Genomic DNA, 12500 nt, shown 5'->3' on the forward strand with positions numbered 1-12500 from the left:
TGGGTATGTTTGAAGGAATAGTGGTTCCAACAATGTTGTATGGTTGCGAGGCGTGGACTATGGATAGAGTTGTGCGCAGGAGGATGGATGTGCTGGAAATGAGATGTTTGAGGACAATGTGTGGTGTGAGGTGGTTTGATCGAGTAAGTAACGTAAGGGTAAGAGAGATGTGTGGAAATAAAAAGAGCGTGGCTGAGAGAGCAGAAGAGGGTGTTTTGAAATGGTTTGGTCACATGGAGAGAATGAGTGAGGAAAGATTGACCAAGAGGATATATGTGTCGGAGGTGGAGGGAACGAGGAGAAGAGGGAGACCAAATTGGAGGTGGAAAGATGGAGTGAAAAAGATTTTGTGTGATCGGGGCCTGAACATGCAGGAGGGTGAAAGGAGGGCAAGGAATAGAGTGAATTGGAGCGATGTGGTATACAGGGGTTGACGTGCTGTCAGTGGATTGAATCAAGGCATGTGAAGCGTCTGGGGTAAACCATGGAAAGCTGTGTAGGTATGTATATTTGCGTGTGTGGACGTATGTACATGTGTATGGGGGGGGGGGGTTGGGCCATTTCTTTCGTCTGTTTCCTTGCGCTACCTCGCAAACACGGGAGACAGCGACAAAGTATAAAAAAAAAAAAAAAAAATAATAATAATAATAATAATAATAATAATAATAATAAATAAATAATAATAATGTTAATGAATAATAATAATAATAATAATAATAATAATAATATAATAATAATAATAATAATAATGATAATCACACAAAATCTTTTTCACTCCATCTTTCCACCTCCAATTTGGTCTCCCTCTTCTCCTCGTTCCCTCCACCTCCGACACATATATCCTCTTGGTCAATCTTTCCTCACTCATTCTCTCCATGTGACCAAACCATTTCAAAACACCCTCTTCTGCTCTCTCAGCCACGCTCTTTTTATTTCCACACATCTCTCTTACCCTTACGTTACTTACTCGATCAAACCACCTCACAACACACATTGTCCTCAAACATCTCATTTCCAGCACATCCATCCTCCTGCGCACAACTCTATCCATAGTCCACGCCTCGCAACCATACAACATTGTTGGAACCACTGTTCCTTCAAACATACCCATTTTTGCTTTCCGAGACAATGTTCTCGACTTCCACACATTCTTCAAGGCTCCCAGAATTTTCGCCCCCTCCCCCACCCTATGATCCACTTCCGCTTCCATGGTTCCATCCGCTGCCAGATCCACTCCCAGATATCTAAAACACTTCACTTCCTCCAGTTCTTCTCCATTCAAACTCACCTCCCAATTGACTTGACCCTCAACCCTACTGTACCTAATAACCTTGCTCTTATTCACATTTACTCTTAACTTTCTTCTTTCACACACTTTACCAAACTCAGTCACCAGCTTCTGCAGTTTCTCACATGAATCAGCCACCAGCGCTGTATCATCAGCGAACAACAACTGACTCACTTCCCAAGCTCTCTCATCCCCAACAGACTTCATACTTGCCCCTCTTTCCAAAACTCTTGCATTCACCTCCCTAACAACCCCATCCATAAACAAATTAAACAACCATGGAGACATCACACACCCCTGCCGCAAACCTACATTCACTGAGAACCAATCACTTTCCTCTCTTCCTACACGTACACATGCCTTACATCCTCGATAAAAACTTTTCACTGCTTCTAACAACTTGCCTCCCACACCATATATTCTTAATACCTTCCACAAAGCATCTCTATCAACTCTATCATATGCCTTCTCCAGATCCATAAATGCTACATACAAATCCATTTGCTTTTCTAAGTATTTCTCACATACATTCTTCAAAGCAAACACCTGATCCACACATCCTCTACCACTTCTGAAACCACACTGCTCTTCCCCAATCTGATGCTCTGTACATGCCTTCACCCTCTCAATCAATACCCTCCCATATAATTTACCAGGAATACTCAACAAACTTATACCTCTGTATTATAATAATAATAACAACAATAAAAAATAATAACAAATTTAATGAATAATAATAATAAAAATAATAATAATAATAATAATAATAATAATAATAATAATAATTAATAATAATAATAATAATAATAATAATAATAATAATAATAATAATAATGATTATTATAATAATAATGAAAAATAATAATAACAATGTTAATGAATAATAATAATAATAATAATAATAATAATAATAATAATAATAATAATAATAATAATAATAATTAATAATAATAATAATAATAATAATAATAATAATAATATAATAATAATAATAATAATAATAATAATAATAATAATTATAATATAATAATAACTAATAATAATAATGATAAATTATGAATAATAATAATAATAATATAATAATAATAATAATAATAAAATAATAATAATAATAATAATAATTAATAATAATAATATAATAATAACAATGTTAATGAATAATAATAATAATGTTAATGAATAATAATAATGATAATAATAATAAAATACTTCCCACGTATTCCCTGCGTGTTGTAGAAGGCGACTAAAAGGGGAGGGAGCGTGGGGCTGGAAATCCTCCCCTCTCGTTTTTTTTTTTATTATTTTCCAAAAGAAGGAACTGAGGGGGCCAGGTGAGGATATTCCAAAAAAGGCCCAGTTCTCTGTTCTTAACGCTACCTCGCTAACGCGGGAAATGGCGAATAGTTTAAAAGAAAGAAAGAAATAATAATAATAATAATAATAATAATAATAATAATAATAATAATAATAATAATATATAATAATAAAATAATAATAATAATAATTAATAATAAATAATAATAATAATAATAATAATAATAATTAATAATAATAATAATAATAATAATAATAATAATAATAATAATAATAATAATAATAATAATAATAATAATAAGGTTAATGAATAATAATAATAATAATAATAATAATAATAATAATAATAATAATAATAATAATTTAATAATAATAACAATAATGATAAGATAATAATAATAACGTAAGAATAATAATAATAATATAATAATAATAATAATAATAATAATAATAATAATAATAATATAATAAATAATAATAATAATATAATAATAATAATAATATAATGATAATAATAATAATAATAATGATAATAATAAATAATAAATAATAATAATAATAATATAATAATAATAATAATAATAATAATAATAATAATAATAATAATAATAATAATAATAATAATAATGATAATAATAATAATAATAATAATAATAATAATAATAATAATAATAATGATAATAATAGAGTAGTTAGGGTAATTACATCGTCCATTAACGACCCCTACACACTATAATCACCCCCCATTTGACCCCCATTCACCCACCCCCCCACACTAACTCACCCCTTTCTCTTCTCTCTTTTCCAATGGGCCAGAAGAAGGAACGTAGGCCTTCGCGGATTCGCATCTCTCTAAGCGACCTCTCGCTGACCTCGCGCCGCAAGTCGTCCACGGCGTCGCGGACGGGCAGCGCCCTCAGCGACGAAGCGGCAGACGACGACACTAACCCGTCCTCCAATTCGACCCCCACCCAGAGTGGAGGAAGTGGAGAGGTGGTCAGGGGGTCCAGCTACAAGCGGGAGAAGTGTGTTATATTGTAAAGGAGGAAGGAAAAGGAAAAGAGGGAAAAAAAAGGAGGAAGAAAGGGAAAAAAAGAGAGAAAAAAGGAGGAAAAAATGGGAAAAAAGGAGGAAATAAGGAAAAAAGGCAAAAAGTAAGAAAAAAGGAAAAAAGAATGAAAAAGGAAAAAAGGAGGAAAAAAGGAAAAAAGAAGGAAAAAGGAAAAAAAGGAAAAAAGGATAAAAGGAAAAAAAGGAAAGAAGGAAAAAAAGGAAAAAGAAAAAATATGTATTCCTTTTCTTTTTTCCTTTTACTTGGAGGAAAGGGAAAAAAAGGAAAAAATAATATGCATTCTTTTTCTTTTTTCCTTTTACTAGAAGGAAAGGGGAAAAAAAAGGAAGGAAGGAATGTGTGTGGGGGGGGGGGAAGTCTCTTTGCGACCCCGGACACGAGATGGGGCTGTGAGGAAAGGGAGAGAGAGAGAGAGAGAGAGAGAGAGGAGAGAGAGAGAGAGAGAGAGAGAGAGAGAGGAGGTTTAATAAGAAGCTTACTTAAGTCTTAAGGTTCGTTCAGTACGAAGCTAAGCTAAGCTCTCTCTCTCTCTCTCTCTCTCTCTCTCTCTCTCTCTCTCTCTCTCTCTCTCTCTCTCCCTTAAGCTTATCTGTGTTCATAAAAGAGGAGGATTGGTCCTTCAGTTTGACAACCCTGCAGCTAAGCTGGGTCCTTCCTCCCCCCCCCCCAACCCCAAGCTAACACAGACGTTCCCAAAGTAACGCAACGGCCTAAAGACGCAGGAGTGGTGCTGCTGGCGGTGGTGGTATAACATACACACACACAGATTGGAAAAGTCATTTTTGTGTGTGTGTAATTTCGAATCGCCTCAAGATGAAGAAAATGTAAAAGAGAGAGTGTGTGCTAACGAAAGAAAATGGGATGATGGGGTCCACCAAAAAACGGTAATTAGTTATAATGATAGTGGATATGGAAAATGGACTGTGGACCTCAATTCAAAAACCTATCTTAACTACAGTGGCAGAAATGGTGACAATACTGAAAACGGAGATAAAATAGAGTGATAATGAAAGAAAATGGGATGATGGGGGCCACCAAACCACTCTAAATAGTAATTTTGGTAGTGGATATAAACAGTGGACTGAGAACCCCTTAATTTGTAAACCTATCTTAACTACAGTGGTGACAATACTGAAAACGGAGATAAAATAGAGTGATAATGAAAGAAAACGGGATGATGGGGGCTACCAAACCACTCTAAATAGTAATTTTGGTAGTGGATATAAACAGTGGACTGAGAACCCCTTAATTTGTAAACCTATCTTAACTACAGTGGTGACAATACTGAAAACGGAGATAAAAAATATATGAGAGTGATAATGAAAGAAAACGGGATGATGGGGGCTACCAAACCACTCTAAATAGTAATTTTGGTAGTGGATATAAACAGTGGACTGAGAACCCCTTAATTTGTAAACCTATCTTAACTACAGTGGTAAAAATTAGTGACAATAATGTTAATAATTTTTTGTCTTTTCGAATACAGATAATACTCAAATTTATTAAATATTGTTGTGGCTAATTGTCTGTTTATGTGGGCCATACTATTTAAAGAATATATATTTTGGAATAACTGAAAAATCTGATTATATATATATGTATATGTGTCTGTATGTATGGAATAGATTAAATTCAAATTTAAGAAAAAAAAAATTAATATTCAATGTACCCACTTCCATTTTTTATATATAAAAATTTTCACTAAATAAATTACATTTTCATGTATGAAAAATTTAATATAAATTTCACAAAGGCTTTTAAAAGCATCGAAAACAAAAATAATAAATTTCAGTTTAATGTCAAATTTAATTTTTACGGGTCACTGTATACGACATTATTAATTTTAAATACATACATTTATCATGAATTTTGAATGTTACTAAATCTAAAAGATTTGGTAACATTCTAATTATTAGAAACTTTATTTTCTACTTATAATTATCATTATAAATATCATTATTGATAATACTATTATCATTATTATTATTATTATTATTATTATTATTATTATTATTATTATTATATCATTGTTATTATTATTGTTGTTATTGTTATTATTATTATTATTATTATTATTATTATTATTATTATTATTATTATTATTATTAATATTATTTTGTTATTATTATTATTATTATTATTATTATTATTATTATTATTATTATTATTCATTATTATTATTACTATTATTGTTATTATTATCATTATTATTATTATCATTATTATTATTATCATCGTTATTATTATTATTATTATCATTATCATTATCATTATTATTATCATTATTATCATTATCATTATTATTATTAACAAAACTATATATTTTTGGGGTAAGTTAGATAATATATATTTGTTTAATACCCTGTGTATTTTTCTATACAACTTTTTTATATATAGTCTATCTGTCTATCAAGAAATTAATCCTCATTATTCTCTGATTCTGTCATTAATATCTTTATATCAAATATATATATATATATATAATATATATATATATATATATATATATATATATATATATATATATATTACGTAACTATAGGAAAGTGTAGAGTTAACTTATTATGACACAGTTAAAAAAAAAATCAAAGCATAATACAATAAATCAAATTTGCACAGACTTTGTTTAGGCAATAGATAGTTAATCGCCATTTCCCGCGTCTGCGAGGTAGCGCCAGGAAACAGACGAAGAATCGCCCATCCACACACACACACACACACACACACACACACATATATATATATATATATATATATATATATATATATATATATATATATATATATATATATATATATATATATATATATATATATAATGCCCATACACATACATATACAGATCAACATACATACACATACACAGACATATACACATGTACATATACATACTTACTTGCCTTCATCCATTCCCGTCGCTACCACGCCACACAGGAGATACCATCGCTACCCCCCGCTCCAGCGAGGTAGCGCCAGGATGAATATATATATATATATATATATATATATATATATATATATATATATATATATATATATATTCTCCCTGGGGATAGGGGAGAAAGAATACTTCCCACGTATTCCCTGCGTGTCGTAGAAGGCGACTAAAAGGGGAGGGAGCGGGGGGCTGGAAATCCTCCCCTCTCTTTTTTTTTCCAAAAGAAGGAACAGAGAAGGGAGCCAGGTGAGGATATTCCCTCAAAGGCCCAGTCCTCTGTTCTTAACGCTACCTCGCTAATGCGGGAAATGGCGAATAGTATGAAAAAAAAAAATATATATATATGAAATATATATAAAATAAATATAGTAGACAGAGGAAAGCATAGTAGACAGAGGAAAGCATAAGTAGACAGAGGAAAGCATAAGTAGACAGAGGAAAGCTAAGTAGACAGAGGAAAGCATAAGTAGACAGAGGAAAGCATAAGTAGACAGAGGAAAGCATAGTAGACAGAGGAAAGTATAAGTAGACAGAGGAAAGCATAGTAGACAGAGAAAAGCATAGTAGACAGAGGAAAGCATAGTAGACAGAGGAAAGCATAGTAGACAGAGGAAAGCATAGTAGACAGAGGAAAGCATAGTAGACAGAGGAAAGCATAGTAGACAGAAGAAAACATAAGTAGACAGAGGAAAGCATAGTAGACAGAGAAAAACATAAGTAGACAGAGGAAAGCTTAGTAGACAGAGGAAAGCATAAGTAGACAGAGGAAAGCATAAGTAGACAGAGGAAAGCATAGTAGACAGAGGAAAGCATAGTAGACAGAGGAAAGCATAGTAGACAGAGGCAAGCAGAGTAGACAGAGGAAAGCTTAGTAGACAGAAGAAAACATAAGTAGACAGAGGAAAGCATAGTAGACAGAGGAAAACATAAGTAGACAGAGGAAAGCTTAGTAGACAGAGGAAAGCATATGTAGATACAGGAAAGCCTAGTAGATAGAGGAAAGCATAGTAGACAGAGGAAAGCATAAGTAGACAGAGGAAAGCATAGTAGACAGAGGAAGCATAAGTAGACAGAGGAAAGCATAAGTAGACAGAGGAAAGCATAAGTAGACAGAGGAAAGCATAAGTAGACAGAGGAAAGCATAGTAGATACAGGAAAGCATATGTAGACAGAGGAAAGCATAGTAGACAGAAGAAAACATAAGTAGACAGAGGAAAGCATAGTGGACAGAGGAAAGCATAAGTAGACAGAGGAAAGCGTAGTAGACAGAGGAAAGCATAAGTAACCAGAGGAAAGCATAAGTAGACAGAGGAAAGCATACTAGACAGAGGAAAGCATAAGTAGACAGAGGAAAGCAAAAGTAGACAGAGGAAAGCATAGTAGACAGAGGAAAGCATATAAGTAGACAGAGGAAAGCATAAGTAGACAGAGGAAAGCATAGTAGACAGAGGAAAGCATAGTAGACAGAGGAAAGCATATGTAGACAGAGGAAAGCATAAGTAGACAGAGGAAAGCTAGTAGACAAGGAAAGCATAAGTAGACAGAGGAAAGCATAAGTAGACAGAGGAAAGCAAAAAAAAGATAGACAGAGGGAAATAGACAAGGAAAATAGACAGAGGAAAGCATATAAGTAGACAGAGGAAAGCATAGTAGACAGAGGAAAGCATATAAGTAGACAGAGGAAAGCATAGTAGACAGAGGAAAGCATAGTAGACAGAGGAAAGCATAGTAGACAGAAGAAAACATAAGTAGACAGAGGAAAGCATAGTAGAAAGAGGAAAGCATAGTAGACAGAGGAAAGCATAGTAGAAAGAGGAAAGCATAGTAGACAGAGGAAAGCATATAAGTAGACAGAGGAAAGCATAAGTAGACAGAGGAAAGCAAAAGTAGACAGAGGAAAGCATAGTAGACAGAGGAAAGCATATAAGTAGACAGAGGAAAGCATAGTAGAAAGAGGAAAGCATATAAGTAGACAGAGGAAAGCATAGTAGACAGAGGAAAGCATAGTAGACAGAAGAAAACATAAGTAGACAGAGGAAAGCATGGTAACAGAGGAAAGCATAGTAGACAGAGGAAAGCATAGTAGACAGAGGAAAGCATAGTAGACAGAGGAAAGCATATAAGTAGACAGAGGAAAGCATAAGTAGACAGAGGAAAGCAAAAGTAGACAGAGGAAAGCATAGTAGACAGAGGAAAGCAAAAGTAGACAGAGGAAAGCATAGTAGACAGAGGAAAGCATATAAGTAGACAGAGGAAAGCATAGTAGAAAGAGGAAAGCATAGTAGACAGAGGAAAGCATAGTAGACAGAGGAAAGCATAGTAGACAGAAGAAAACATAAGTAGACAGAGGAAAGCATAGTACAGAGGAAAGCATAGTAGACAGAGGAAAGCATAGTAGACAAAGGAAAGCAAAAGTAGACACAGGGTAGAGTCTCATACAGCACCCAATGCTTTTTGGCAAACATGGTAATCTACTCTCTATGCTTGCATGAATGTATTTCCCCGTCTACTTCTCTAGAACTGTCTACTGAGTAGATGAGTAGATGGGTTCTATAATCGTCCACAAGAAATGCTTCAAGTAGACAAGTAGAATATAATACAATACCCGTTGTATCACTAGGATATAATACAATATCTGCTGTATCACTAGGATATAATACAATATCCATTGTATCACTAGGATATAATACAATATCCATTGTATCACTAGGATATAATACAATATCCATTGTATCACTAGGATATAATACAATATCCATTGTATCACTAGGATATAATAAAATATCTGCTGTATCACTAGGATATAATACAATATCCGTTGTATCACTCGGATATAATACAATATCTGCTGTATCACTAGGATATGATACAACATTTACTGTATCACTAGGATATAATACAATATCCATTGTATCACTAGGATATAATACAATATCTGCTGTATCACTAGGATATAATACAATATCTGCTGTATCACTAGGATATGATACAATATCTACTGTATCACTAGGATATAATACAGTATCTACTGTATCGCTAGGATATGATACAATATCTACTGTATCACTAGGATATCATACAGTATCTGTTGTATCACTAGGATATAATACAATATCTGCTGTATCACTAGGATATAATAAAGTATCTGCTGTATCACTAGGATATAATACAGTATCTGCTGTATCACTAGGATATCATACAGTATCTGTTGTATCACTAGGATATAATACAATATCCATTGTATCACTAGGATATAATACAGTATCTGCTGTATCACTCGGATATAATACAATATCTGCTGTATCACTAGGATATGATACAATATTTACTGTATCACTAGGATATAACACAGTATCTACTGTATCACTAGGATATGATACAATATCTACTGTATCACTAGGATATCATACAGTATCTGTTGTATCACTAGGATATAATACAATATCCATTGTATCACTTGGATATAATACAGTATCTGCTGTATCACTAGGATGTAATACAATACCTGCTGTATCACTAGGATATAATACAATATCTGCTGTATCACTAGGATATGATACAGTATCTGCTGTATCACTAGGATATCATACAGTATCTGTTGTATCACTAGGATCTAATACAATACCTTCTGTATATCTAATATATAACCTAGTCTTATAAAAATTATATAAATGTTAATTTATCAATAACTAAACTCAAACATATTCTCTTCTTTATATACTCAAAAGCAGAAAAAGAAATTATAAAAATATTGACCCAAAATGGAAAATTTTTATGTATGTTGTTCATAGGGAAATTAACATATCAAGTAATTCGTCCTAAAGTATCTGGCAATGATTCTGTGTATGGTGAGACCTGGCATCTTTCTCCTTCCCCCTCTACTGTTATTGGATGATAATGCTGGAAGGGGGAGGGGCTTAGGGATTACCAACTCCTGTGATTTTAGATGATTTTAAATTCTACGCTGTTTGCACAAAAGAAGATGTGATATTATTTTTACTATGTAATTTAAGAATGTTATAATGAGGAAGTATTAATTTAAAGGAAAAATATTGATAAATACCAATATAAAAACGCACTTTCCATTCTTCAGAACGGTGATGAATGGCAATAAATAGCGAAACTGAATAGTCAAAGCTGGAAACTTTCCACTTAATAAAGGGAGAGATAGCCACTTCCAAATCTAAAAATTTGAGCATTAAAATCACCCCCCCCCCCCACCTTTTGCCTAGACACCACTCCAATTAAAAATTGAGCATTAAATCAACCCCACCCACTTTTGCCTAAGACAACCACTTCCAAATTTAAAAATTTGAGCATTAAAATCAACCCCCCTCGCCCCTTTTTTGCCTAAGACAACCACTTCCAAATTTAAAAATTTGAGCATTAAAATCACCCCCCTCCCCCCCACCTTTTGCCTAAGACAACCACTTCCAAATTTAAAAATTTGAGCATTAAAATTAACCCCCCACCCCTTTTGCCTAATGTCTTTGATACGAGAGTCAGTATTGATATAATGGCTACCATTGTGCTAATACAGGAGGCAAGGCTAGGCCAGAGTATGGTAAATTACCCTAACTATCAAACATCTTACCAATTGCCTTGTTCCTATAAGTTTCATTTAACAACAGACGACCCATGACCCCATTTTCTCCCGGACCTTCACAGAAAACGTGGAATGGTACATGGGGGAAAAAATCTACTTCCTTCTGTATAAAAATCCAACAAATTTGTATACAAATTTCTAGGATTTACATGATTGTGATTGACATGGACTGAAATTTGTATACAATGGTGATTTACATGAACTGAAATTTGTATAAATTTGTGATTTACATAAACTGAAATTTGTACGAATTTTGTGAGTTACATGAATGACCTGAAATTTGTATTAAATTGTGAGTTGCAGGGACTGAAATTTGTATAAAATTGTGATTTACAAGAACTAAAATTTGTATAAAATTGTGATTTACATGAACTAAAATTTGTGTAAAATTGTGATTTACATGAACTAAAATTTGTATAAAATTGATTTACATGGACTGAAATTTATATAAAATTATGATTTACATGGACTGAAATTTATATAAAATTATGATTTACATGGAATGAAATTTATATAACATTGATTTACATGGACTGAAATTTGTATAAAATTGTGATTTACATGGACTGAACTTTGTATAAAATTGTGATTTACATGAATGAACCTGAAATTTCTATAAAAATTGTGATTTATATGGAGGGACTGAAGCCATCTGAGCGAAACAAAGAAATTTGGATGCTAACCAAAAAAGGAGGCAATTCCTTTCCCCCCATATAGGATATATTATCTTTTCTTTCGTCCAATACTGACTTATTGGGGGTCACAGGTCACTGGGGTCAGAGGTCACAGGTCAAAGGTCACAGGCTGACCTGACCTCAGAGAAGTTTGGAAACTCATGGAAAAGACCGACATCCAATGTATATATATATATATATATATATATATATATATAATATATATATATATATATATATATATATATATATATTATTACATTATTATACATGTAGATACATTATATTCATTTGTTGCCAATATATAATATATATATATATATATATATATATATATATATATATATATATATATATATATATACATTACCAGGACTGTATATAGTGTAACGTCGCGTGTATATACATAGAGTTGTGTAATATAAAAGATTTATTGTATAATAAATGACATTTATCAAGATATTTGCCTATCTATTCTCAACCATACATTTAAGAAACAATTATCATATACCAAATGACCTCAACGAGGGTAATCAATTACCTATATGGTAATTAATTACCCATAGATATAGCTGTCAATATCCCATTTTCTATAATTGTCTCCCAAA

At 32.5% G+C, this 12500-nt stretch overlaps 1 protein-coding gene across 2 annotated transcripts in view; it reads left to right on the forward strand.

Moving 5' to 3' along the window:
- Nucleotides 1-4065, forward strand: part of LOC139763018 (ras-related protein Rap-2b-like) — a 37191-nt gene extending 33126 nt beyond the window's left edge. Inside the window, exon 4 of one of the 2 annotated variants that reach the window (XR_011716011.1) lies at nucleotides 3422-3551. Coding sequence is in view for 1 of the 2 variants with exons in the window: in XM_071688554.1 (XP_071544655.1) it covers nucleotides 3419-3643 (225 nt within the window). In the remaining variant the exon portion in view is untranslated. Of the gene's footprint in view, nucleotides 1-3418 lie in introns of both variants that reach the window. The other variant, XM_071688554.1, reaches the window with a different exon arrangement.
- Nucleotides 4066-12500: the final 8435 nt, after the last annotated feature.

The sequence above is a fragment of the Panulirus ornatus genome, chromosome 45 (genome assembly GCF_036320965.1).
Source record: "Panulirus ornatus isolate Po-2019 chromosome 45, ASM3632096v1, whole genome shotgun sequence".
Classification (NCBI taxonomy): domain Eukaryota; kingdom Metazoa; phylum Arthropoda; class Malacostraca; order Decapoda; family Palinuridae; genus Panulirus; species Panulirus ornatus.